At 41.6% G+C, this 22,958-nt stretch overlaps 1 protein-coding gene across 6 annotated transcripts in view; it reads left to right on the top strand.

Annotated features, from left to right (window-relative positions):
- FAM184A (family with sequence similarity 184 member A) overlaps positions 1 to 22,958 on the top strand; it is a 314,499-nt gene that overhangs the window by 157,739 nt on the left and 133,802 nt on the right. For all 6 annotated transcript variants that reach the window (XM_073675939.1, XM_073675937.1, XM_073675938.1 and 3 more), the window contains exons 3-5: positions 7,135 to 7,989; positions 11,574 to 11,709; positions 13,734 to 13,915. In XM_073675939.1, coding sequence (XP_073532040.1) covers positions 7,135 to 7,989; positions 11,574 to 11,709; positions 13,734 to 13,915 — 1,173 coding nt within the window. The remainder of the gene's footprint in view (positions 1 to 7,134; positions 7,990 to 11,573; positions 11,710 to 13,733; positions 13,916 to 22,958) is intronic.

The raw sequence follows: 22,958 nt of genomic DNA, 5'->3' as shown, positions 1-22,958 counted from the left end.
CAGTGTGTCCAGGCGGGAGTGAACACTACGCAGGTGGCCCAAGATGGAGTCCTGTTGGGACCTCTGACGGGAAAGTTCATGACATAGGTCCGAGAGCGAGGGAGCTTGGGTGCCACCGGGTTCCATGGCCCGAGCAAACTGTAATGGGTCTGGGAGGTGGAACCTCTGAGCTACTATACAAAGGGGCAGTCCTTGTAAGGAAGCGGGTGGCTCCCAGGGAAGGCGGGCAGGTAGACACGGCAAGTGGCAGGAACAGTCTCTGGGAAGAAGGGCAGGAGGTCACGGCAAGTGGCGGGGAAAGTCTCTTGACAGGCGGGTGGTCACGGCAAGTGACAGCAGGGTAAGAGTCTCTAGACAGGCAGGTGGTCACGGCAAGTGACGGCAAAGCCTCCAGGTAGGCTAGCAGGCGAGTAGCAGGTGAGCGCTCCCAGGTGAGCGGGTAAGAGTCTCTCGGCTGACTGGCAAGTGGTCACGGCAAGTGACGGCAGAGCCTCCAGATAGGCTAGCTGGCGGGTAGCAGGTGAGCGCTCCCAGTTGAGCGGGTAAGAGTCTCTCGGCTGGCTGGCAGGTGGTCACGGCAAGTGACGGCAGGACCTCCAGGTAGGCTAGCTGGCGGGTAGCAGGTGAGCGCTCCCAGGTGAGCGGGAAAGAGTCTCTCGGCTGGCTGGCAGGTGGTCTCAGGCAGGTATCAGGCAGGTATCAGGCAGGTGCTTCCTAATCCGCAGGCGGACTGGTCCATAGACAGACTGGCGGATGCTGGTAGACAGACTGTCGGACCGCAGGGAATGCGAGCAGGTAAACAGAGCTGGAAAACAGACTGGCAACGGGACCTGAGGGCTGAAGCAGAGGTGAAAGGCTTTGCAACAACTTTGCTCGGGCACCTCCATTTTGGAGGAGGTGCCTTATATATGGGAGCTCCACCGGCAATTGGCCGGGGACTCCTCAGGACGGCGCGCGCGGCCCCTTTAAGAGAGAGGGAGCGCGCGCGCCTTAAGCACAGTGCCCGGGAAGCGGTGAGCGCTGCCAGCAGCGCGGGAAGAGGACGCCGAGGACGGAGCAGGGCGGTGAGAGGAACCGCGTCTCTGCCTAGCAGGAGGCAGGGATGCTGACGCTACAGCCACCCTGTTTTTAAAGGGACCAAAAGTAATTGGACAATTGACTCCAAGGCTATTTCATGGACACGTGTGGGCAATCCCTTCGTTATGTCATTCTCAATTAAGCAGATAAAAGGCCTGGAGTTGATTTGAGGTGTGGTGGTTGCATTTGGAAGGTTTTGCTGTGAAGTAAACATGCGGTCAAAGGAGCTCTCCATGCTGGTGAAACAAGCCATCCTTAAGCTGCAAAAACAGAAAAAACTCATCCGAGAAATTGCTACAATATTAGGAGGGGCAAAATCTACAGTTTGGTACATCCTGAGAAAGAAAGAAAGCACTGGTGAACTCATCAATGCAAAAAGACCTGGGGAAGACAACAGTGGTGGATGATCGCAGAATAATCTCCATGGTGAAGAGAAACCCCTTCACAACAGCCAACCAAGTGAACAACACTATCCAGGAGGTAGGCGTATCAATATCCAAATCTACCATAAAGAGAAGACTGCATGAAAGTAAATACAGAGGGTTCACTGCACGGTGCAAGCCACTCATAAGCATCAAGAATAAAAAGCCTAGACTGGACTTTGCTAAAAACATCTATAAAAGCCAGCACAGTTCTGGAAGAACATTCTTTGGACAGATGAAACCAAGATCAACCTCTACCAGAATGATGGAAAGAGAAAAGTATGGCGAAGGTGTGGTACAGCTCATGATCCAAAGCATACCACATCATCTGTAAAACACGGCGGAGGCAGTGTTATGGCGCGGGCATGCTTAGCTGCCAGTGGCACTGGGTCACTAGTGTTTATTGATGATGTGACACAGGACAGAAGCAGCCGAATGAATTCTGATGTATTCAGAGCCATACTGTGTGCTCAGATCAAGCCAAATGCAGCCAAACTGATTGGTCGTCGTTTCATACTACAGATGGACAATGACCCAAAACATAAAGCCAAAGCAACCCAGGAGTTTATTAAAGCAAAGAAGTGGAATATTCTTGAATGGCCAAGTCAGTCACCTGATCTCAACCCAATTGAGCATGCATTTCACTTGTTAAAGACTAAACTTCAGACAGAAAGGCCCACAAACAAACAGCAACTGAAACCACCGCAGTGAAGGCCTGGCAGAGCATCAAAAAGGAGGAAACACAGCGTCTGGTGATGTCCATGAGTTCAAGACTTCAGGCAGTCAATGCCAACAAAGGGTTTTCAACCAAGTACTAGAAATGAACATTTTATTTACAATTATTTAATCTGTCCAATTACTTTTGGTCCCTTTAAAAACAGGGTGGCACATGTTAAGGAGCTGAAACTCCTAAACCCTTCATCCAATTTTAATGTGGATACCCTCAAATGAAAGCTGAAAGTCTGAACTTCAACTGCATCTGAATTGTTTTGTTTAAAATTTATTGTGGTAATGTCTAGAGCCAAAATTAGAAAAATGTTGTCTCTGTCCAAATATATATGGACCTAACTGTATACGTACATGGGTCTGAAATAGACATTAAAAACCTAATCTGGAGGGATTACAAAACCATTTAACTTGTTTGAGCAAAGAATTACCCGCTAATAAATAAGATGGACTTGTAACTGGTAGAGCCTGAACGGGTCACAGCTGTCATGGTGAATTCTTCATTGTGAAATACTGAAATTGCCCAATTAATGGGAGCCCACCTTATTTCACTAGCTCTGGCTCGATGTAACAATGGCAAGTAAATATGAGAGACATCAACGTCCCTTGGTGTGTGAATTTCTACATATCTGTAGGAGTCATTTCTCTATTTAAATAGAAAGGCTTCAAGCTAGTGGGCACTGGGCTATGGAGGAAGATGAATGTCTGTAGCTTCTAACTTATGCAAATTCATTTTGACATTTGGTCACCGTGAGCACTCCTTTTACAGTCTCATTTCATTAAGGAATGAAACCAAACAATAATGAATTTAGAATAGGAGATCTGTCTTGTAGTTGGTGACCTTGTAGTTAGCCTGGTGGATCCTGTATAACATGGTGGAGTCTAATGACAGTATAGAAGAAGTTCTAGTGTTAAAGATAGGAGTTTGCAGAACTACTGTTATTTAAAGGGCATCTGTCAGCAGGTTTTTGCTATGTAATCTGAGAGCAGCATAATATAGGGCAAGAGATCCTGATTCTAGGGATGTATCAGTTACTGGGCTGCTTGGTGTAGTTTGATTGAATTCCTGCTTTATCTGTTGTAAATGTAGCAGTGGCCAGAATGGTGAGCTGCGTATAAACTCGCCCACTCCACTGATTGGCAGCTTCCTGTGTACATTGTACATTGACAACAAGCTGCTAATCAGTGGTGGGGGAGGGGTTACACAGATTAGCTGGACTGCTGTACACTGCTGTACACATGAGACCTAGTCAGGCAGTGATAATCTGCTGCTGATAAAATACTGATTGTATTGAAACTACAACACATAGCCTAATAAGTGACACATCCCTGGAGTCAGGCTCTCTGTCCCTACATTATGCTGTTCTCAGATTAAATAGCAAAAACCTGTTGACAGTTTCCCTTTAACTTGAGACAACTACCCAAACTTGCATTGAAAAGTGATCTAGGTGGTTGTTCTTCAGAAAGAAGCTTACCATTAACCATATTAACTGTGTGGTAGAGTCTCTCGCTCTGCTGCACTTGGAGGTAGATACAGGGCCCTGTCTCTTTAAATGACTTGGTGGTTTATTGTAAGAAGTGGCATAAACCACGGCTAAGTGCAAAACATAAACATAGCCTTTCTGGCATAACAGGAAACGAAAAGTAAAAAGGTACAGAACAGTCCTTACTTGGGCCGGGGTCCGGCCATTGAGGGTTAGCAATAGCACATGGTGCAGCTTAGCACACAAACACAAGCTCCTCTCTCTCAGGAGCTAGCTTACACACACTGAACACCACCTGAGTGAAAAGGCTGGCTATTTAAAGCCCAGACCACACCCTGGGGTGGAGATATGGTGGATGGAGTCCCGCCCGCATTGCAGCCATCCACCAATAAAACATGCCCTTTGTAAATGGCTGTTTAACCCTCTTTGCACCTACTATGCAGGAGAAACGTCCATGTTTCACATCACTGAAGCTAACAGCCTCAGTGAAACATATCTCCCTTCCAGTATTCTGCCAGTGACTTTGTTACAACTGGTACAACAGGAAATCTGATCTGAATTATAGGGTCATCTTCTTAAAGAGGTGATCTTTTGGAGAGGTTTCACTGTATTTGGCGATATACTTATATCTATCATCAGTGTTTTTGGAGTTACTGAGATGTGCCTAATGTTTATTATCTGGGATGGCCAGCGGTGTGGAAGGCACAGTTTCCAGATTTTGAAGATGTAAAATAGTTTGTTACTGTGAAGCTATCTGACCCTGAGGGATGTCATTAAGGGTAAAGCATTTTTTCCACCATGCAACTGAGAAATGGAAGAGAGTTCAATTATAGTGGAAAACGTAACACTTTGTATGCCGTTCTTTAGTCACCTCCGGTATGTGAACATTCATATGGGGTATGTACTTTATGTTTTGGCACATATTCATAAACATAAAGTTTATGAATAACAGCATTATTAGGGCACCATAATTGAATCTCCACTAGGCACATTTGCTTATGTGCTACCAAGTTCAATGATAACTGAGTCCCTCACAGCAGAATTATTAAGCCTGTATATAGTATTAATGATACTCCCAAACTATTAAGGGTCTCACTCTCACCACATGGCTAATGAACCTGGAGAAATACAGCAAGAGTTCATTGCTTCATATAATCTGCTTATTCAGTTTTTACAAAAAGGGAATAATTGAGCTACCAGAGATGTTCTGGTTATATAAGTAAGCGAGAAAGGTAAACCTGGGGCAACTTTTGGGACATGAAGAGATAAGGTCATGGTACCTATTATGTCATCTTCTGGTAGAGTTAAAGTAGTGTGTTTCACAAATTGACCCCCAAATTTAACTTATTCCTGTATGGTTATCCTGGACAGAAAAAGGGAATAGTCCTAATCACTAGAAATGAGCAGATCGATTCGTGGGACTTTTGTCCAGCGTCCAGGCCTTCGGCGTGGCTATTGATTAGAAAGAGCTGGTGTTAGGCGTCGGTCTGGTGCTGGATTCAAAATGGGTTCAGGACCTTATGTTGTCTCCTATTTCAGTCCAGCCAGGGCTGATGCTGCTCAGCATCGCTGTCAGCTCCAACGCCTAGCTGGTCCACGAGCACTGTTTGTCTCCCAGGTAGTTGTGCCTAGCAATGTTAAGCCTGGGTTGCAGAGGGAGACAGGGCTTGTGGAATCTAAGTCCAGGATTTGCCGCACTGAGCATGTCCGTGACCTGGCGGATCATGATTGGTGGGTTAGCACCCACCTGACCTGGTGACCTGGCACCGCCTGATTGGTCCACGGGTAACGTCACCAATGGCGCATCGGTGGGCAGGGCTTAGTCTTTAAAAGGCCCGCCTACAAAGATGGCGACGTGCTCAGATCATTTGAGCTGGCTGTTTGTGGTGTGCATGCTTACTCTTGGGCTCCTTGTAGAGCCATAGCTTTAGTTAGGCAGGTCAGAAAAAGTAGGCAGGTAGCTTCGCCTTGCAGACTGGCTCTGACCAGGGGGTTCGCCTTACACCCCGAGCTGTCTGCAGTAGCAGTTCTCCCTGTTCCGCCTGTGAGCTATATAGAGCGGGTTTGCTCAGTCCGGTAGCACGCCGGCTGAGTGCTCGAATACCCGGCGGGAATCACACCCGCACGCTAGCGCCAACTCCTATAGCGTAGCGCCTGTATCGAAGACAGGGCTACTGCTTCTCCCACGGTCACACGTCTCCCTGCGGTTCTTGGAGATTGTGTGAACCGTTATACTAGCGCCAAACCCCATAGCGTAGCGCCTGTATCAAAGACAGGGCTACTGCTTCTCCCACGGTCGCACGTCTCCCTGCGGTTCTTGGAGATTGTGCGAACCGTCTTACCCTTCCGTGTGCATTAACACGAAGGGCTAAGATAGTTGATAGGTGCGTCGCCGGTCGCTCTCCCTCCGTGCAGTTAATGGAGATAGAGCGTACCGCTTTACCCGTTCCTGTGTGAAGAAACACGGAAGAGTTTAACATTTAAGTTGTCGCTTGCCTTTCCACCCGGAAAGTGTTCGGCAGCAGTCCTCCAGGCTGCATCGCGGACCCCGGTGTCGGTTGCGTTCCATTAAAATAAAGTTGTCTGCAACTGCCCTCCTAACAGCTGGCACATCGTCATTTGTGCGTTATGTCACACAGATGATACTGACAAATCAAATGCTATGCCAGAAGGTAAGAGATGTGCGGCCCTCCTGTCTAGCGGCCAGGTGCCACTTACCTGAACGCCGGACTTAAGTCCTGCGAATTGATCTGCTCATCTCTACTCACCACCCTTCCCATCAATGCATTCAGCAGAAATATTGTTTTATTTACTACATTGTATAGGGGCACTATACAACTTAGGTTACGTTACACATGTTAATACCATAGAAAAGAGCCATTACAAAATCAGAGCTCAATTCAAAGAACACAATACTTTCAAACCTTCATATATGAAAGGATTTATAAACTGATAATCAGTGTTTTTGTAACTTTTCAAATTGGGATGTTTAAAATAATTACACAACAATGTTGTCCTTTCATACAGTCCAGTTTTATAATACTTTTTGAGACTGCATGATGGTGGTAGAGGAAAACCTGTTTGTCACCTTCTATTCATTGTACTCCTCTAGGACCAAATTTAAGGACTCTTTAAATATGACCCTTTGTTACCAGGCACTGGATCACGTTAGTGACTGCGTCCTTCAAAAGGATGTGATCTCTGGACCCCTATCGCTCCATAACCATTTCCAGTTTTGTTTATGAATATGTGACAAATTTTCGTTTGTATTGATGTATATTGTGCCATCTTGTGTAAAATTAAAAATTTCTGTAACTATTCAAAAGTCTTGTAATTCAAGGGTTTTTTTTTACAAATATTTGGTGCTAACCCAAAAATATAAATGGAGTTCACTTCTTATATCAGATATTTTTATCAATTCACAGGTCATATATGCCTTAAATACTAGGAATGATGAGCACGAATCAGGAGTACAAGCCATTAAAGAAGCACATGAAGAAGAAATTCAGCAGATCCTCGCTGAAACCAGGGAGAAGATATTACAATATAAGAACAAAGTATCAGAGGAAACTGAGCTGAAACGAAAAATACAAGCACTGGAAGAATCATTAGAGGAACATAAAAAGTTGAAACACCAAGCACTTACTGAATTTGATGTTTACAAGCATCGGGTAGAAGATATGCAACTTTGTGCAGAAGCCCAACATGTGCAGAGGGTTGTCACCATGTCCCGAGAGGTGGAGGAGATAAGGAAGAGATTTGAGGAGAGGATACGGAGTTTTATGCAACTTCAAGTACAGTTTGAGAAAGACAAACGTACAACCTTAGAAGAACTAAGAGCAACTCATAGATTAGAGATCCAAGACCTCCTAAAAGCTCAACATAGTCAAAATGCTACTTTAAACAAGGGCCAGGAAACACTTGAGGAAATGCATCGATTACAATTGGAAGAACTTAATAAAAAGCTGGAAGACTTACGTCTGGAGAGGAAAAAGTTAGTAGAGGATTATGAAGGTAAGCTGAGTAAAGCTCAGGCCTTCTATGAACATGAGTTGGAAGCTTTGAAAAGGTCTCAGCATTTTACAGCCGAGAGCCTACATGCATGTAAACAGAAAGAGTCTGAATTGAAGAGAGAATTTCAAACTCAAGAAGCTATCTTACAGAAGAACCTTGGCATTCTTAAAACGGAATTTCAAGTTGTACAGGAAGAAGCAGGAAGTCTTAGAGAAAAGTGCCAAAAACTACAAGCTTCTCTGTCTACAGCAGAGAACAATGTTCAGGTAAGAGATATGCAGGATGCATCACTTTCTTAGATTCTAGCCTTCATAGATTAAACTATTTTGCTAATATGTTTTAATAGTCTATGATTGAGATATATATATACCGTATATATAGATATATATATACAGTATAGACCAAAAGTTTGGACACACCTTCTCATTTAAAGATTTTTCTGTATTTTCATGACTATGAAAATTGTACATTCACACTGAAGGCATCAAAACTATGAATTAACACATGTGGAATTATATACTTAACAAAAAAGTGTGAAACAACTGAAAATATGTCTTATATTCTAGGTTCTTCAAAGTAGCCACCTTTTGCTTTGATGACTGCTTTGCACACTCTTGGCATTCTCTTCATGAGCTTCAAGAGGTAGTCACCGGAAATGGTTTTCACTTCACAGGTGTGCCCTGTCAGGTTTAATAAGTGGGATTTCTTGCCTTATAAATGGGGTTGGGACCATCAGTTGTGTTGTGCAGAAGTCTGGTGGATACACAGCTGATAGTCCTACTGAATAGACTGTTAGAATTTGTATTATGGCAAGAAAAAAAGCAGCTAAGAAAAGAAAAACGAGTGGCCATCATTACTTTAAGAAATGAAGGTCAGTCAGTGTGAAAAATTGGGAAAACTTTGAAAGTGTCCCCAAGTGCAGTTGCAAAAACCATCAAGCGCTACAAAGAAACTGGCTCACATGAGGACCGCCCCAGGAAAGGAAGACCAAGAGTCACCTCTACTTCTGAGGATAAGTTTATCCGAGTCACCAGCCTCAGAAATCGCAGGTTAACAGCAGCTCAGATTAGAGACCAGGTCAATGCCACACAGAGTTCTAGCAGCAGACACATCTCTTCAACAACTGTTAAGAGGAGACTTTGTGCAGCAGGTCTTCATGGTAAAATAGCTGCTAGGAAACCACTGCTAAGGACAGGCAACAAGCAGAAGAGACTTGTTTGGGCTAAAGAGCACAAGGAATGGACATTAGACTAGTGGAAATCTGTGCTTTGGTCTGATGAGTCCAAATTTGAGATCTTTGGTTCCAACCACCGTGTCTTTGTGCGACACAGAATAGGTGAACGGATGGACTCTACATGCCTGGTTCCCACCGTGAAGCATGGAGGAGGAGGTGTGATGGTGTGGGGGTGCTTTGCTGGTGACACTGTTTGGGATTTATTAAAAATTGAAGGCATACTGAACCAGCATGGCTACCACAGCATCTTGCAGCGGCATGCTATTCCATCCAGTTTGCGTTTAGTTGGACCATCATTTATTTTTTAACAGGACAATGACCTTAAACACACCTCCAGGCTGTGTAAGGGCTATTTGACCAAGAAGGAGAGTGATGGGGTGCTATGCCAGATGACCTGGCCTCCACAATCACCAGACCTGAACCCAATCGAGATGTTTTGGGGTGAGCTGGACCGCAGAGTGAAGGCAAAAGGGCCAACAAGTGCTAAGCATCTCTGGGAACTCCTTCAAGATTGTTGGAAGACCATTTCCGGTGACTACCACTTGAAGCTCATCAAGAGAATGCCAAGAGTGTGCAAAGCAGTCATCAAAGCAAAAGGTGGCTACTTTGAAGAACCTAGAATATAAGACATATTTTCAGTTGTTTCACACTTTTTTGTTAAGTATATAATTCCACATGTGTTAATTCATAGTTTTGATGCGTTCAGTGTGAATGTACAATTTTCATAGTCATGAAAATGCAGAAAAATCTTTAAATGCGAAGGTGTGTCCAAACTTTTGGTCTGTACTGTATGTATATATATATATATATATATATATATATATATATATATATATACATATATATATATATATATATATATATATATATTTTATAGCGCCTTGAAAAAGTATTCATACCTTATTAACTTTTCCATTTTACCCCCACAAACTTAAATGTATTTTTTTGGGATTTTATGTGATATACCAACACAGTGTAGCAAGTATTTGTGAAGTTTAAAGGAAATGATGCATGTATTTCTTATTGTTTAAAAAATGCATATCTGAAAATTGTTACGTGCATTTGTATTCAGCCTCCTGCAGTCTGATACCCCTAAATAATTTCCTGAATGACCAATTGCCTGTATAAGTCACATAATTAGTAAATTGAGTCCACCGGTTTGTAATTTATTCTCGGTATAACTACAGCTGTTCTGTGAAGACATCAGAGGTTTGTTTGAGAACATTTAGGATCAAACAGAATCATGAAACCAAGGAACACGTCAGACAGGTCAGGGATAAAGTTGTGGAGAAAAGTAAACCAGGGTAAGGTTATATAAAAAAATAGCCCAAGTTCTGAACATCTCACAGAGAACTTGCAGCAGTAATTGCAGCGAAAGGTGGTCCTACAAAGATTTGAATCAGGTGGGCTGAATACAAATGCTCTTCACAATTTTCAGATTTATAATTTTTAAATATAAGGAAAACCCTGTATCATTTCCTTTACACTTCACAAATACTTGCTACTTTGTGTTGGTATGTCACATAATATCCCAATAAAATACTGTACATTTTAGTTTTTGGGTGTAAAGTGAAAAAATGTGGAAACATTCACAGGATATGAATAGTTTTTCAAGGAACTGTATAATAAAAGGAAAAAATAAAGCAGAACTGAAACATCATTGCCATACCAATTTACTGCTTAGGATTAATATTTCTGCAATACTTGCTCATTGAAAAATTAATAGTTTCTTTTTGACTGCATTTTGCCGGTGTCAATTAACATGTGTTCTTCCATAGATCCCTTTGATTTGGCCTCCATTTGGTAGAATATGTTGGGGTTTACGTCTTTTTTTGCTGTATGAAATATTGTAGCTGAGTTCACTGTTCCAAAAAGTGGCAGCCAGTAAAAGTTTATACCTTGTGGTGTACTTTTTATAATGGCATCCCGTGGATGACAGATGCCACTGGTCTATCTGTCATAGCTTTCTGTTAAACATATAAGTTTGGAGCTTTGCCAGGTCAAGCGTTTAACAGAAGATAAAAGCATAGTCTGAAAAAAAGTTGACGGGAGACAACCCTGCTCTTGAATGTTCTTTTTCAGTAATTTTGCTTTTCGTTTTCAGATTGGATTAGTTCTTTTTCTTTTTAACCAAAAAGACTAAAAGAGTGACCATCATAACATCCCTTTATTCCTGTTATGATGTTTGACATTGTCAGATACTAAAAAATAAGTTTTGCATAGGGATAATTGATCCTAACACGCAATTTGTATTTATTAATTGCACACTTAGTATGCATGTGCCCTAAAGTCTGAGCATGTGGGTACTGAGAAAATTCAGCTGTAGCAATAAAAAGACAAAATTATGTATTCCACTTCTATTATTGTTTATAAAAGGCATTGAAAATTGATTTATTCTGTTTGCTTAAATGTAGTGAAAATGCATGGAGTCGGGCTGATATTGCAGGAGGCCTTATGATAAATGCTTGCAGAAAGCATATGTTTGTTTCTAGGTTGATAGATGAAGTCACTACCACGTTTTGATGGCGTTTGCCATTTATTGCTGTAAGATTAGACAGATTCACTGTCACTACTGCTTGCTGTTATATATTTCATACATTTTGTATGCTCCCTTAGGTCCTTCAAAAACAGCTGGAAAATGTGAAGCAGGAGGAGATGTCTTTACTTAGCAAACAGAAAGACATGGAAAGTGAGCTAACAGCTGCTCGGGAGCGTCTGCAGCAGCAGGCCACAGAACTTGTGCTAAAAGCCAGTGAGTAGGAATTGTTATTGTTGTAACCAATCATTATAGTTTGCATGAAATCATTACCATTACTTTTAGTACCATATGTACACATTTAACCATGATTTTTCCATAGAGTTGTGCTATTTTCACTAGGTCTTTAAGCTCCTGGTTTAATAAAAATTCTTACAATTGGCTGCAGAAATTCTGGCATAAGATGACCCTAGCACAGGGATGGGCAGTTAATTTTGCCAAGGGGCCACATGAGCGACCAAGACTGTTGGGAATGGTCGAACTACGAGGCTGAAATTAATTCTGCTCAATATTAATATTAACATATTATTATTATTATTATTAATAATAATAATTTTATTGCTTAATATTGAGCAGAATTAAGTATGTTGATTAGCTGCTACTGCTAATATATATTACGATATGCCTTATTGTAACATGTATTATTCTTAGCAGTAACATCTAATCAACACCATATAATTTACTGCTTCTCATAAAGTTTAAAAAAAGTAGAAAATCATAATACTCCTGTTATGCAACCATTGTACCTTAATCACCATCTCCCCCATACAGTATGATGTCCCCACAGCTTTTCACACAGTATGATGTCCCCATAAGCCCCCAAACAAGGTGTTGTTCCCACAATCGTCTTCTACACAAAGTTTGATAGATCCCACAGCTCTCCACACAGAATGATGCCATGATGCCCCCACAGCCCACCACACATTATGACGGCCCCACAGATCACAACACAGAAGGATGGCCCACAGGCCTCCCAAATAGTATGATGGACCCCACAGCTCCCCACACTGTATGATGCCATTATGCCTCTACAACCCATCACACATTATGACGGCCCCAAAGCTCACCACACAGTATGATGGCCCACATGCCTCCCAAATAAATAGTATCATGGACCCCACAGCTCCCCACACTGTATGATGCCATTATGCCTCTACAACCCCCAAAACACTATGATCCCCCACAGCCCCCCAACACAGAAAGATGGTCTGCGCAGTTCCGCACATACAGTATGATCTTCCACAAGTCCCCAATCGGTATGGTGGACCCTATACAGTATGATGTCCCCACATATTTCCCCCAAAAATGAGTGACAATGAAAAAACAAACAAAAACAAATGCTACTCAACTAGCCCCATTACCCTGACACACTGCTCCAGTCTTTTCTTTTTGGAGACTGAGATTCTGCGCTGCAGGTGCGATCTAATGATATCATTGCGCCTGCTGTACTGACTCTCAGTCGCACAAGTTGAATGGTCTAATAGGGTTCCCTCCTTAACCATGATATCCACTGTTATTTGCAATGTAAGGATTCAGATATTGGTGAAATTGAGATGCCGGGCAGGTGGAGGGCAGCCGCATGATGCAGCCTGATGGGCCACTGTTTTTAGCCCATTAGCTTACATGGTCTGCGGGTGCGGACAGGATATAGCCAGCATGCTGCAGTTTGGCCAGGTCTGCCCTAGCAGTCGGAAATAACTTGTCAGCTGATATGGCAACTTGATCAAAGATTAAAGACATGCATCATTCATACCACAAGCAGAGACAAAGGTTACATGTGTGTCTGATCAATTAGACTTACATATCTGCTGTAAATCCTCAATGTGTGCACATAGCCTGATATTCTCCTGAACTGTGGCAATAAATCAGTTTGGAAGTGTACAGGTCCAGGAGAAGATATTATAAGGGTTACAAAAACCATTGTGAGAACCAGCTTACTGACAGAGCTTACTGATGGTTCAATGTTAATTCATTCTGCAGTCTGGTATTTACTGTAATACATAGAGACTGTAAAATCTAAACTGTGATTTTTTATTTTTTTTTCAACAAAACCCCATTGCAAAATAATTTTATGTAAATACGAGATGGAAAAAAAAATGTCCCCAAAGGTGTCCATATCCATGTCCATATATAAGTTTGTTAATAACTGTGTTAAAAGCATCCACAGACATGAAATTAAAAAAAGACACATATCGACTGGTATACACTTCCGCTTGAAGAATTTATATATTTTTTTGCAGGTCACATTGGGATGCTGCAAGCTACGCAGATGACACAAGAGGCCACCATACAAGACCTGGAATCTGAAAAAGCTAGGATAAAGGAAAAAATAACCAGACTAGAAGAAGAACGGGCGATGTTGCAAAATAAAAATCAAAATCTTGATGAACGCCAAAGGCAGCAGATCTTTGCACTGGAGAAGGTTAGAACCACGTGTCTTGATATTAATGAACTACAAGCTTAGTTAGTTACAGCTGTCTAACTTATAATGGATGCTCATGTTACATCTTTGTTAAGTTATCACTATGCTATGCTAGATTAGGGTCATTGATGCATGTCCAGTGCACTCATTCAGCTGTATTAGATAAACAAAAATTGGACGGAGCTGATAGTATAAAATCCTGCTCATCATTATTGGCACCCATGAAGTTTAAGTACATAATGTGGAATATCTCCTAAAAAAATGAGTCAAGTGAAACAGTTTTTTGTATAGAGCACTCGAGTTATATATAAGAGAGCAAATTATAAACAATAATTTAAAACAAAAAGCAATGGGTGGGAAAAATAGAAGAACCTAAAGCTTGCTGTGTCTCTGGTATTGGCACCCTCCACATTAATTTAGTATGGAAACACATTTTGACTCGCCTGTGGTAAATCACAAAAGAGATTCACCGGTAATTAATTGTTGGTGCCCATGTGACATGAATTAGCCAATGAATGATGACTTCAGTGTTTTAAAAAGCCACATGGTAGGCCCTGTTCTTTTGTCACAATGTTGAAGACAAAGGAGCTGTCAGAGGACATGGGAACTGCTATTATTAGCAAACACAAGACTTCCAAAAAGTATAAGGCCTTCTCCAAAGACCTTGGTATCCCAGTTTCAACAGTGTGCAATGTTATTAAGAAGTTTCCCAAGCATGGAACTGTCAAGAACCTCCCTGGACGTGGGGGAAAGAGGAAAATTGACAAGAGATGTCTTCGAAAGTTGGTGCGAATGGTGGAAAAAAACACGTCAAACATCCAAAGACCTGAAGCCAACCAGGAACAGTCTGGAGTCATGATGTCAACAAGTACCATATGTCGCACACTAAACCAAGCAGAGCTTTATAGGCGAAGGCCAAGGAAGAAACCATTGATGAAAAAGACATAAAAAAGAACGACTGATCTTTGCTAAAGAGTACCTTGACAAACCACAATCCTTCTGGGAAAATGTTCTGTGGACAGATGAAACAAAAATAGAGCTTTTTTGGCAATGCAAAGCAACAGTTTGTTTACAGACGGCGCAATGAAGCTTATAAGGAAAATAACACCTTACCTACAGTTAAGCATGATGGAGGATCCATAATGCTGTGGGGTTGCTTTGCTGTGTCTGATACTGGAGGCCTTGACCGTATCACAGAAATCATGAAATCAGAGAATTATTAAGAGATTTTAAAGCGAAATGTCCTACCTAGTGTAAGAAAACTTGGTTTGAATCAAAGATCATAGGTCCTTCAGCAAGACAATGACCCAAAGCACACACCCAAAAGTACACAGGAATGGTTGAAAAAGTTGAAAAAGAAAAAATGGACTTTTAAAATGGCCAGCAATGAATCCTGACCTCAATCCCATTGAAAATCTTTGGGGTGAGCTGAAATCTGCCATTGGGAAAAAGAACCCTGCAAACATTCAAGAGCTAGAACAAACTGCAAAATAAGAGTGGGAGAAAATTCCACCTGAGAAGTGCAAGAAGCTTATAGATGGCTACAAGAAATGTTTGGAGGCTGGAAGCAATGCCAAAGGGTGTGCAACCAAGTATTAATTAGGGGTGCCTTTATTGCTGCACATGCTGTTTATTCTGTTTCTTCTATGAAATTGCAACAGGGAAATTGAAAAAACAATGTTTTATTGTTGTATTACTTTGGACCACTATTTAAAAAATCCCGAGTATATAACTTTGGCACATTTCCATTTATTTCTGAGGATATTGTACAGCCTATGAAAGAAATGAAGGAGTTCTAATAATGGTGAGCAGCACTGTATGTCAAGCTGAAAGGAGAATATCAAATAAATATCTAGTACCAAAAAGTAATGACATTTATTCGCCAGGATAAGAATGGCAGATCATTCGGAATTAATCATAAAACCCAAGAGCGGAAACACCGAACATGAGGCCATAAAGAGGTCAGAAACGTGAAGTTGAAAAAAACTGTATTAATAAGTGATTGGTTACATGGTGTCTCTGCAGAAGCGGGTGCCCACACTACTTAAATACATAGAAGGTAAAAAATATATATGTAGCCGGAATCACAGAAAAGCAAATATGCATATAGTGCAAAAAGCCTAAATATAATCAGTCAATGATATCGACATGTCAATAAATTTGCAGTGGCCTAAAATTAAAGTTGTAACGTAGCCCCACACAGGCAAGCCAAATGAGCAAAAAAAATCTGATCTGCAAAGTAGATGGAAACAGTAGCTAGAAGTAAAGAGGCAGGGTAGGTACTGAGTAGTAGCTGAGGGGACTAAGTGCACATAACACCTAATCACTGACAGACAACCTAATATATAACAGGTAATACAGCCTAAGGGTATTTATATCGCAGGCAGGTAAAAGGAAGGTTATGTAGGTAGATTTCAAATGTTGATTAAGAGTAGCAGATACTATTCAGCATGGGTGTCAGGTTAGAGAGTATATAATAGCAAAGGGCCAACAATTAGGCAGATACTTGTTGAGTAAACAGTAAGAGGCATATTACCTAAGTGGCCCAGGGTACCTAGTGTGGCGCACACTCCAACGCGCGTTAGGGTTAGATCCTTGGTGCGCCACACTCGGTATCCTGGACCACTGAGGTAATATTCGGAAACACATCAAAAACGCATGGTAATCCGCACCACATGGTCCTCAATGGCATTCTGCAATGTCAATGCACATGCTGCGGATTATTCCGCAGCATTTCTGCGGCGCTCAAAAATCCGCAGCATGTTCATAAATTTTGCGAAAGCGCCGCCATTGACTTGCATTGAGACGCATATAATCCGTGTCTGTACATTTGTACACGCGGATTATATGCGTTTCAATGTGCGGATGGTACCCAGTTCTGGAGGAGAGAAGACTCTCATCCAGACCTGGGTACCATTGTACCTGTGAAAAAAAGAATAAAGTTTATATTCACCTGTCCGGCGGCCCCTGCAGCGCTTCTCCTTCCAGGACTTGAGATGACGTCGCGGTCATGTGACCGCAGGCTGTCTCGCAAGATGCCGGCAACCCGGAAGATGCCAGGACGAGCGCGACAGCTTTATTTTTTTTATTTTTACGGTCACACTATATAAATCCATGCCGTTTGCATGGATTTATACAATGTGACCTAGTTGTCAAGCACTTTCCAAGTGATGCTATCGCCTGGAAAGTGCTTGTGGATACGCATGTGAATCCGCATGTATTCCGCATGTATTCTGCAGGAAAAACGCATGCACAATCTGCATGCACAATCTGTATGTACAATCTGCATGCGTTTTTTCTGCCAGGGAGATGCAGAAATGCTGCAGAAATTTTCTGCTTCATTTCTGCATCGTGGGCACATAGCCTTACTGTTATATTTTTTACCATTAGTGTACTCATATATTCTCTGTATTTTTGTAGTGTGGACACCCGCTTCTGCATTGCCATCATGTAACCAATCACTTATTAATAAAGTTTTTTTCTATTTACTCAACTTCACGTTTCTGACCTCTTTATGACCTCATGTTTGGTGTTTCTGCTCTTGTGTTTTTTAATTCAACAGTATGTTATGTCCCTTGTACTGTTTTGATGTCATATATGTTAATAGTTTTTCCTCTGTACCACACAGGCTAATTAATTGAGACTGATGTTTCACACGTCAGTCTTAATCAAAAGTCCGATGAAGTAACATGCACCAAATTTGAAGAAGGCCGCCTCGTAATGAATTCGACAAATCTTTAGACCGTCTGTGTGGCAGAATCATTCTCCAACTATGAGCTGGAGTAGGTTTTAGATACATTTTTCGCCACTACCTGGCATAACTTATAGCGAATCTGGTGGGCACCAGTTGACCAGAACACTCTGGCAAAGCCCTGCCGATTATTCCAGTTTTCCAGCAACTTCTAGCAGAGGAAGAAATCTCACCCTCGTTGTATGAACTTTTTTATGTGTATGCCCTGTCCTAATTTTCACTGCACTGTTATGACCACTCCTGTTCTTCTGTGTGAATCTGTAAAATTAACTTTCTGCTGAGAAAAATTGGACTTTATTTAAAGAGAATCCTGACACTTGAAATACATGTGATTTGCAGAGTCAGAACTTTACACTCTTGTGTCCCCAAAACCCTATACCTGGCTTTCCACGCCATCATGATCCATTAGTAATATTGTTTCTCCATATGCATAGAGGAACCCTTATGCTTCTTTGGTAGATTGGCTCACTTGGTTGCACATAGAGACACAGGAAGGCTGTCTCTTTAAATCTTCTGTGGTGTATTAAGAGCACTGCATAAACTATGGCAACGTTAGCAAAACAAGTTCTACCTTCCCAGCCTAACAGGAAAAACAAAACATAACGTATGACACAGTCCTTGTTGCTATGGGTAACCGCCCACTTCAGGAACAAACAACCCAAGGTTTAGCTTTCCTTAGCATGACAAAACAGCTCCAGAGTTTGTGCCTTCAGACCCTCCCCACACCAAAAGCTCTAAAAGGCTGGGAATTTATCCTCTGACCTCCTTCCTCTCTACACGTGTATTACTGGAGCTAACAATCTTAGTGCTACATATCTCCCCTCCAGTACTTTGCCAGTGACTTTTTCACACTTCATATTTTATTATTAGTAATGAGTTTGATCTCCAGATTATGCACACCTACAGTGGGGAAAATAAGTATTTGATAAACTACCGATTTTGCAAGTTTTTCCACCTACAAAAAATGGAGAGGTCTGTAATTTTTATCATAGGTACACTTCAACTGTGAGAGGCAGAATCTAAAAATAAAATCCAGAAAATCACATTGTATGATTTTTAAATAATTAAATTGCATTTTATTGCATGAAGTAATGCATGAAGTAAGTGTTTGATCACATACCGACCAGCAAGAATTCTGGCTCTCACAGATCTGTTAATTTTTCTTTAAGAAGCCCTCCTACACTGCACTCATTACCTGTATTAATTGCACCTGTTTCAACTCGTTACCTGTTGTGGCAAGATGACTCACTCGGCTGCAGTCGAAAGTAGACACAGGAATGGTTTTGGCTGCAGATTTTATTTTATCAGCATAAAGCACTGCAGACTTCAACAAAATAAAACCCAGCCTTGTCGGCATAAAGGTAAAACAAAAGACAAAGGATAACACATCCTCCTGAGCTGAAGCTCCACAGTCTGGAGACTTGACTCTCCAAACTCCCAACAGCAGAAAAAAAAAACAGTGACTGAGCATGTAACAATTGCTCATCCACACCCTGAGGTGGAGATAGGGTGAATGACTTCCCTCCCGTCTCTATGTCATTCACATAAAACCACTGCCTTCCCAATGGTGATTTAAGCCCCCAACATATAACATGCTGGAAAAAAGTTGTAAGTTCAATTCAATAGGGCTAGTAGTCATAGTGAAACATATCTCCCCTCACAAATAACGCCAGTGACTCTGTCACACTGTATAAAAGACACCTGTCCACACACTCAATCACACTCCAACCTCTCCACCATGGCCTAGACCAAAGAGCTGTCTAAGGACAACAGGGACAAAATTGTACACCTGCACAAGGCTTGGATGGGCTACAGGACAATAGGCAAGCAGCTTGCTGAGAAGGCAACAGCTGTTGGCATAATTATTAGAAAATGGAAGAAACACAAGATAACTGTCAGTTTTCCTCGGTCTGGGACTCCATGCAAAATAACACCCCATGAGATAAGGATGACTCTGAGAAAGGTCAGGAATCAGCCCAGAACTACATGGAAGGACCTGGTAAATGACCTGCAAAGAGCTGGGACCACAGTCTCAAACATTACCATTAGTAACAGACTACGCCGTCATGGACTAAAATCCTGCAGGGCACGCAAATGTCCATGCCCGTTTGAAGTTCAAGCAATGACCATCTGAATGATCCAAAGGAGGCATGGGAGAAGGTCATGTGGTCCTATGAGACCAAAATAGAACTTTTTGGTATGAACTCCACTCGCTGTGTTTGGAAGAAGAAGAAGGATGAGTACAACGCCAAGAACAGCATCCCAACCGTGACGCATGGTGAGAGAAACATTATACTCTGGGGGTGCTTTTCCTAAAAGGGACAGGACGACTGCTCCGTGGTGAATGTATCGTGAGATTTTGGCCAACAACCTGCTTCCCTTAGTAAGAGCATTGAAGATGGGTTGTGGCTGGGTCTTCCAGCATGACAATGACCTGGTCAACAGCCAGGTCATCTAAGGAGTGGCTCCGTAAGAAGCATTTCAAAGTCCTGGAGTGGCCTAGCCAGTCTCTAGACCTGAACCCAATAGAAAATCTCTGGAGGGATCTGAATTTCGATGTTGCCTAGCGACAGCCCCGAAACCTGAAAGATCTGGAGGAGGTCTGTATGAAGGAGTGGTCCAAAATCCCTGCTGTAGTGCATGCAAACTTGGTCAAGAACTACAGGAAACGTCTGACCTCTGTAATTGCAAAAAAAGTTTCTGTACTAAATATTAAGTTTTCTTTTTCTATTGTATCAAATACTTATTTCATGCAATAAAATGCAATTTAGTTATTTAAAAATCATACAATTTAGATTTTTTGTTTTTTATTTTTAGATTCTGTCTCTCACAGGTAAAGCGTACCTATGATAAATATTACAGACCTCTCCATTCTTTGTAGATGGGAAAACTTACAAAATCAGCAGTATATCAAATACTTATTTTCCCCTCTGCATGTTATAATGTCTGATATGATTATTTCTATGTGTCAGTAGTTATTTTAGGTACTGAAAAATATTCTTGTTCTAATAAATCATTTCATATTCCCTAATGATCAGTTTTTGCTGGTAGTATTCTTGTTAGACAGACCTTAGGGGAATTTGTATAAATTAATGTTTAGCATCCATCTCCACTAACAGGTACCTATACCACATCTCCGCACTCTTGTGGACACCAGTAATGTAGCCCTTTTATGTTAAGAAGCATGTATAGCTGATGTGATTTCAGATTCTCTATCACTGCATTTTGCAGACAAATATAACCACCTATCCTAATTACAGACACCAGCATTTTAGTTTTCAATGTGAGTGGGTGGACCATCAGTAAATGTCCCAAAAACACCATGTGCAAACATATTTTAAGGCTTTTTTTCACATGTTGCAGTAGCCTGCTATGTAGCAAAAAATCCCAGTATAAGAACCTAACCTTATAGAGATATTGACTAGGTTCAGTGTCAAACTGGCGTGCCAATAGCCCACCAGTAACCAACTCTAGGGCCCCACTTTTCAGCTACATGCAAATGTGTCATTATCCTCAATCACAAATGTATATAACAATGAACTGGGTAGATTGTTAAATGAATAACATGCTGCCTTTGTCTGTACATAGTGAGTATATAGTGCCAAGTACTGCTCATATAAGAGGGTGGTGGCCACTCCTGCATAGGGGCCCACCGGAGGATTCTCCTGTTCTCCTGTGGGTCAGTCCAAGCTTAACTAGGTGTCCTTACATTTCATTTACTGCCTGAAAATCATAATATAGTCTTTTTTTCATTTACACCCATCCTTTGCTGCATACCTTTTTGTTGTTTGCAATTATTTGTGCACTGATGCAATGTGAAGTAGCACTAATCACATCACAAATTTTTTGTAAGAACTTTAAGGTTGTGTTAATGCACCATATTGTCAATTACTGCACTTCTCAGATTTTCCTTGAAATATTAATATTGTTCTTTTTACAGACCTAATCACAGTCATCTATGTGTAGTCTTAATGGAACTCTGTACAATTAAATATCGCCTTTTAATTAAAACCAGCGCACTAAGGCAAAGTTCAGACGAGTACTGACCTTGGTGAACCAGTTACATCTGCATGTGGAAAAAGGCCGATGTGCGCAAATACAGAGGCTACAATTGGATAGTGTGTCGCCTGTGTGTAATCCATTGCTTACATGCACAGCATACAGACTGAAAATGGACGTTTATGTGTATGTTGGCCACTTTCACACAGCTGTATTTAGGGCAGGATTTTTCATCGGTATTTCTAAGGGTTTATTCAGATGTCTATTTTTCACATATGAACTCAGTTCATGCTTTTCACAGATAATCCATTATAGTCTATTCTATGGGGCTCTTCACATGTCTGTGTTTTTTGCCGGCCCACAAAAAAAAAAACCGAGACATGTCCGTTACGGATCAAATTCATTCATACAAGTCTATGGGTCCATCAAAAACCTAGACAATACTTTGATGGCATCCTTATTGCATCCTTGTGCTGTCTGTGCAGGTGTTGAAACAGTCAGGTCTGTGTTCTATTCTGTCCCCTTGTCTGTTTTGTGGCCTGCTGGCACATAGCGAGGTGACCTACAAGAGTTAAGGACCATCCTGATTGGGTACACCTTGTTGCGGAGGGATCATGGGATGGGATCGCAGCTGAGTCTTTTTGTGGAGTAAAATAGGTTTTTAAACAGGTAGTGAAATGTTTTACCTCACAGAAAGATTCACCTGTGATCCCCTGCTGTCCTGTCTGTATACTTTTTTGCTTCCTCCCCTGCCCAGGAGATATGGTATGATCAGACCATGTTCCGTACACGGTCAGACTCAGCCATTACACAGTACACAGCAGGGGCACATTTATAAGATTATCTCAGCACAGGAACATTTTATTAACACGTCCAATTGTGGAAATTATTATTATTCCAAGATCTATTGATTAAAATGTACTTTGTGGGACAACCCCTTTAAGTATAGAGGGCAGACGGCTTCCACCTGAAAAAATCGCCATGTGCAAAATACCCTTTAATTGGGAAGCGAGGAAACATTTATCAGTTTTTTGTGGCATACGAGAAAAACTGATGAAACACAGATGGTAAAAACTGACACAGACCAAACACTGATGGAAATCCCATCCAGCGCACTGATGAAAATTGGTTTGTTTGTTTTTTTTGCATACCAGAAAAATCACTGACGTCTGAATCAGGCCTTCGCCGAAGCCTGGAATCGCTCTAAAATACAGAAGAGTTTCAACTGGTTTTATTACAAATTGTTATGCACATGCCCGGACTGACTGGCGTGTGCATGTTTAATGATCCCAC

This window comes from Phyllobates terribilis, unplaced genomic scaffold, assembly GCF_046119375.1.
Source record: "Phyllobates terribilis strain yellow unplaced genomic scaffold, ASM4611937v1 Scaffold_3__8_contigs__length_932513732, whole genome shotgun sequence".
NCBI lineage: Eukaryota > Metazoa > Chordata > Amphibia > Anura > Dendrobatidae > Phyllobates > Phyllobates terribilis.
The sequence above is the reverse complement of the archived record's forward strand: the minus strand, read 5'-3'. Positions and strand labels throughout refer to the sequence as shown.